The 6,260-nt window shown below is 36.7% G+C and overlaps 1 protein-coding gene across 1 annotated transcript; it reads right to left on the reverse strand.

Annotated features, from left to right (window-relative positions):
* Nucleotides 1-1,694: 1,694 nt before the first annotated feature.
* On the reverse strand, nt 1,695-5,034 carry ACR7 (ACT domain repeat 7). The gene is made up of 7 exons (XM_089630334.1): nt 4,615-5,034; nt 3,947-3,992; nt 3,744-3,858; nt 3,573-3,640; nt 2,840-3,415; nt 2,451-2,555; nt 1,695-2,353 (listed from the first exon to the last, which is right to left on the reverse strand). Exons 1-7 carry the CDS (start codon nt 4,674-4,676, stop codon nt 1,997-1,999), a joined length of 1,329 nt encoding a protein of 442 aa, XP_089486460.1. The 5' UTR covers nt 4,677-5,034; the 3' UTR covers nt 1,695-1,996.
* Nucleotides 5,035-6,260: the final 1,226 nt, after the last annotated feature.

Below are 6,260 nucleotides of genomic sequence, written 5' to 3' on the forward strand. Positions count from 1 at the left end.
TATTATAAGGAACACGTACTACACATCAAGATGTAATTTATTTTCAGAATATATTAACATCTTCCGCAATGAAATTTTTTCTAATCGGAAAGCAAGAGAAATTCATATATTCAATCAATTCTGTTATATTATGTTATTACCAACAGAAAAGAAACGGATCTTCACGTTCTTAATTGCAAAGAGTTTTATATTTTTCTAGGGTCTTTCATATTAAATATAATTTGCTGGCAAGCCATATATTGTGACATTTCTAACCGACACACAAAACTTTAATTATGACTTGTCAAATATTCAAGAAAATAATATTAGAAAGTCAAAACTCTCTTAGTTGTTCACTACCAACCCTAAAAAAAAATTCTGATTTTTTCTTCCCAATATGTGGACCAATGTCACTAACTAACTACCAAGAATTCACAGCTTAGCTTTCGACAATGTTGAAGAAAGCGTCTCAAAATAGTTTGGTTGACAGCAATAAATTAGCTTTGTTGTTTTACTTTAATTTTGTGTAAAAAATTGGTAGAAGAAAATAAAAAGATTGGGTGGAAAGGAAGTTAATACATGACCATTTATGACCAACCACCTAACGCCCACCACTAAGAGCTGTTATATTATGCCATGCCATATATACTATACACTAAAACTATAGATCTAATTTCAAGATGTCACGTATAAATTTAAAAAAATAAAAAAACTGAAGGTGAAAAGTGTCGTGTAAGATAAATCGTGTAGAAGAGAAAGAATAATTAATAATAGTAATAATAAAAGAAAAAAATGTATTTTGGTCATGTGAATATTGTGGATAATTTTTAATATAAAGATTATGGATGGTTATGTTTGATAAAGATTATGGATGGTCATGTTTGATATATATAGATTTTGGAACACTAATTGTCGGCAGTAATGGTGTTTTCTATTGGGAAACTAATTCAAATAATGCAAAAAAACCCATTTTTTCTTTCACAAATTAAACATATATAATAATCTCCCTAAAAAAACATATATAATAATATGAATGTGTGTCTTTACATTCCTGTCCAAAATCTTCAGAGTCTCCCTACTAAGTTCTTGTTTTGGATTTGAGATCAGTTATGTGGTCCTCGTATTAAGACGTTTTATGATTATTTATTAGCATAAAGAATAATATTTTTGTGGTATTATTATCCATATATTTAATGCACGGTTGGCCTACTTGGCGTCCTTTAGTGCCGAATTTTTCAATTATAAATCCAAATATTTGAATATTTAAACTAAAGAAAGTTCGATATCTTGTTCCAAATTTGATACAAATAATTATATCTTCCATGATGAGAAGAAATGTATGGTTATTGTCAGCCAAGACTTGAGTACAAATAATTGATAATTTTGGATAACGTCAAACCCTACTTCAAGTTGGCATTAAAGCACTAAACGTGTCTTATTATTGTTGCCCAAAAGACCTAAATTAATAAAAATATGTGGATATAGTTTCAACCAAGTTAAAAATTAGCCGCCTCAAGCATTGATACATCGAAGAAAATAGTCTTAAAAAAATATATATTTTAAAATGATATTTAAAAATTTCAATTATGTGTCATTATTTAAGAGACAACTTGGTCCCCTTATTATCAAGCTTGAAATATATGTATTAAATCATACTTTATAACTAAATATATAGAAAGAATGAAAAAAGAATACATAAACTTAACAATAAACCATCTCAAAGTAAGCCTTTTGAACTAAAATTCTCATTACATTTTTTATGTACAATAATCGTTTTGGCGAATTGTGATGGGTACTATAAACCAAACTCAGTTTCTCTTGCCTACTACTAATACTACTAAAACTAATAGTACCTAATTAACCAACCCATACTATACACATAATAACCCTCCACCACACAAAAGCATTTATAATGCCCTACCAAATTAACCCACCAAACCATAACTAAGTTTTTTTTTTAGTATCTACACAAAGAAAGCCCGGATCTGAAGCAAAGAATAATTTATGTGCCTCTAAATCAAGAATATGATCTGATCAACCCCAAATTGTAGAGATTCCTTTTCACGAGGCTTCCGAGGGACAACAAGACGGCCCCGCCGACCCCGACCGTTTCCTCTTCTTCCTTGGACCCGAAAACCAGAGGAAGTTGCTTGACCCGCAAGTCGCCAAGCCCTACCTTGTTCCGCACGGAATCCACCGCCGCGGGGTCCGCCGGGTTCCCCAGCGCGTCGGTCACGTAGAACACGTTCCGAGCCGTCCCGTCCGAGGTCGACACCTCAGCCCTAGTCACGTTCAGCCCGTTCTCGCGGAACGTCCTCGTCACGTCCGCCAGCAAGGACTGCCGATCCGCCGTGCACAGCTCTAGCCTCACACCCTGCAACCATCATAGACAATAATCGATTAATAAAAATCCTCTCTTGATCGTGATTAAAATGATAATCAGAGCATTAATTTGCCTATATATATCGTACCTCGGAAGCTCGTCTTTTGATGGCCGCTTGAAGGCATTGGATCACCCGTTGACGCTCCGGCTCTGAGCTGATCGGAGTTCCGTCTTTGTGCCTTATGTAAAACTCCTGTCACACGTAAAGCAAAAACCCCGATCAGTAAATCATGAGAAATATACTAAAATCTTGTATGATTTAAGTTCAATTCTCTGTCTTTTGAAATTTTGCATTTGATATTAACCATCCAAAACCCCGTAACTTCGAAATTTTGACACTTTAGGCCTTCCAAATTTTAGTTTCTAGCTCCGCCCTTTCTCACGCGACATTTAAATATATGATTTTAAGTTCAACTTTACCCCCTATAGAATTTAAAATTTTGACACTTGACCCCTCCTAAATAAAAATTGACTCACCAAGAAAGCTCGGTCCGTGGCGGAGTTGATGGTGGCGTGGAAGACGACGTAGTCCATATCGGTCAAAGTGCAAACGACGTCGAACAAGAGCCTAGCTCGGTCTCGGCACTGGACGTTGACCACCGAGTAGTCCCTCTCAGTCCAGTTCTGAACCGTGACCACGGACGAAGAAGATTCCGCCGGAGATTCCGCCGGAGACGAGCCCTCGTAGTCGCGGTCGGCGAACATCATCTGGTGGAGCCGCCTCTCGGAGTGGGTGACTCCGGCGGAGACCGACGTCTTGGCGCTCCTGATGTCGTTGTGGTCGCCTTTGAGGACGTTTCGAAGGAGAGACTCGATTCGCTCGAGCTTTCGCGGGTCTTCGATCGCGAACCCGGATTCGCTGTCTCTGACGTGGATCAGCGAAGCGATTCGACCGTTGTGGGTCCACACTTTGGCCTCGACGATGTCGACTTGGAGGTCCGAGAGCACCGCGAAGACCTCCGAGAGGAGACCCACTCTGTCCGTTCCGGTCAGCTCGAGAGCCGTTAGACCGTTGTCCTCGCTCGACTTTCCGTAGTGGATCGTCACAATCGACTGTCCAAATACGAAAATCGTTAAGTGTCTCGTCCACAATTACATGATCAATTTCCCAAAAAAAATCGATTATTTTGTAATCGAATGTATAAACACACTCTTCTGTAAAGGGACTTTGTTTTCAATGTTTTAATTATGCAGATAACGAAATTAATACCTTCTCAATGTAGCTAATGACACTCTCGTCCGTTAATTTATTTCCGTTTTGATCGGTCACGTGAAAAACTGCAAATACAAAGAAGAGTAACCACAATGTCACATTTAATCATATTCAAGATTATTTAATGACTTTTTTTTTTCTTTATTTGGCTGTGAAAAAAATTCTTACCATCCATGAACCACCGTCCATCGGAAGAAATGTAAGCTTTCTTAATTGAGAGGTTCAGATCCGTGAGAACCTGAACGGCTTCTAAGAGAATCCCATGCCTTCTAGCACTATCAACCTGAAATACAACAAAAATATATATATATATTAATGAAATAAAATAAATTATAAATCTTCTTTCTTCTTGATTTAGGGAATAAGCTAACCTTGACCAGAGTGGCAGTAGAGCAAACGGCATTGTCGATCACGACTCTGTAAAAAGCAAATTGCGAAAGGTCGAGTCAGAGAAGCTAATTTTCAAAACCGGCCTAGAGATTTTTTTTAAGTGTTTGACCAATAAGAACGTGTGAACACGTTGAAAGAAAGAAGCAGAAATCGTCAGACGAAGAAGTCAGAATTAAATAGTGATTCACATAAAATTTATATTCTATTTGGGGGAAAAAAAAAAAAAAAAATTGGTTCTGCCTTTGTGTTGAACTCACTCATCAAATTAAGAAAAACTATTTTGAATTTAATGCGAAACGTTACAGAGAGATCTGAAGCGAAAAAAAAAATTAAAAAAAAAAAAAAATTAAAGTGGAAGAGTTTTCATGAGAAAGGAAAGTTCTTCGGAGACCGAAAAAGAAAGCGCCAAAAAGCATGAAATTTCGTAGCAGAGAGAGCGAGAGAGAGAGAATCTTTGAAAACAGGAACTTTCGAAATTGAAAAAACAAATCCTGATAAAATTTCTATGGAACGAAGCGAACTAGATAGATAAGATACCTAATCTAAATTAATTTTTTGATGATTTTTTTTGTTTTCGTATATACAGTAAAATAGCCAAATAAACTACTCTCTGTGATTGCTATTTTTTTTTTCTGAGAAAGAATTTGACCTTGGCGTGTTCATGCGAAAAACGAGCTTCTCGTACTCATCCAAAATTACTGGCCACTCCATATCTAATCTACTCTTCTTTTTTATTTCAAAATCTTCTTTTCTCGATTCCTGTCTCTCCACAAAGCTCCGAAAGCCGAAGGAGAACTTGCCGATAGATTGAAGCTAAAACCAAACGAGAAAACGAAGCTTCCAATAATGGCGGCTATAAATCTCTCTCTCTCTCTCTCTCGCTCGCTCTTGTTGTGTTTCTTTATTGCTTCAGACCTTCGAACAAATCGCCATTAACAACCTTCACCAAACTCTCGCACAACAGTCCTTTCTCACGCACACTGAATTTCTCTCTCTCTCTTCTTTCTCTCTCTAGACAGCGAAAAGCACGCCTTGTTCTTTAACTCTCTCTCTCTCCTCTCTCGCGGTATTTATATATTTGATTTTCCCAAATTAATGAATAAAATATTCATTTATTTTATTCAATCAAATATTCAATTTAAATTTCTATATTGACACACAGAGGCTTCATCACATGCGTTCTGAGGAATGCTTCTCTACGTTGACCTCCACACTAGCGATAGCCGCTCTAACAATAAAATAGCGACACGTAAGCAAACGGCCAGACGAAGTTTTTTTAAAACCAGCTGGAACGCCACGTGTTGTTCTGGAGGGTTGTGGAGTGAGATCTACTCAAACTCGACGTGGTGATTCGAGATCTGACGGGAGGGGTCGCGCCACCTGGCAGACAGTGATGAGTGGGCCAAGTGTAGGTGAGTGTGAGATGACTTGGTTGCTAAGTTCGGATTCGCCGACCGGAATCATGACTTTCGCACGTGACGTCCACTGGCTCCAATAAATATTTTCCTAATTTTAATTTAATTATTAGTTTTTTTTTCTTCATTTGATTTAGTTCAATCTGTCCTCTCTTAAAATTTCGTTACAAAAATTTCTACTACGTCTAGTCGTCTACGTTTTTTTTTTTTTAAATTCCCTATCTTGAATTAAGGATAATAGTTCCTGCATATTATAAAGAAAATTATAGTCTAAATTAGCTAGGTTAGAATTAATTTGTTTACTATTTGATTCCTAGCTGAATAACCTTGCACTATATATATAAAAAAAAAGGAGTACAACGTAATATCTCAAGAGCTATTTAATGAACTCTAAGATGAGCGAAAATATGCCCCCGAGTCCTAATCAAGCTTCGCTTATAGCGGAGGATTTGAGATAATCGTATTTCTCTTATACGAATATAGTTGCACAAACCACCATTAACCTCGGGAAGCATATTTGATCAAGTACTTAATAAAAGCCACAAAAAACTTGACCCGCAGAGCCACAAATATCGCTATAAAATCCTATCTCAAACTAGAAGGTGAAATAAATGTGAGTTTATCCCACATAACATTATTACACACACAATTAAATTACAAAATTATCTTTAATTTACTTATATGATGTCAAATTATATAATATTCTTATGTTAAGTGTTAATTCCAAACCATCCCTTCAATTAACAAGATAAACAAAGATTAATTAAGTGCTTAGTTGTTGGCTAATCGTGCATGGCTCAAAGCCTCAAGCGCAGTCATAGGAAAACACGATGCCAGTAAAGAGTTACAAGGGCTATAATCTCTCTCAATTTTTTTTTTT

This window comes from Urtica dioica, chromosome 2, assembly GCF_054948205.1.
Source record: "Urtica dioica subsp. dioica isolate 48M chromosome 2, U.dioica_male_clone48M_v1_H2, whole genome shotgun sequence".
NCBI lineage: Eukaryota > Viridiplantae > Streptophyta > Magnoliopsida > Rosales > Urticaceae > Urtica > Urtica dioica.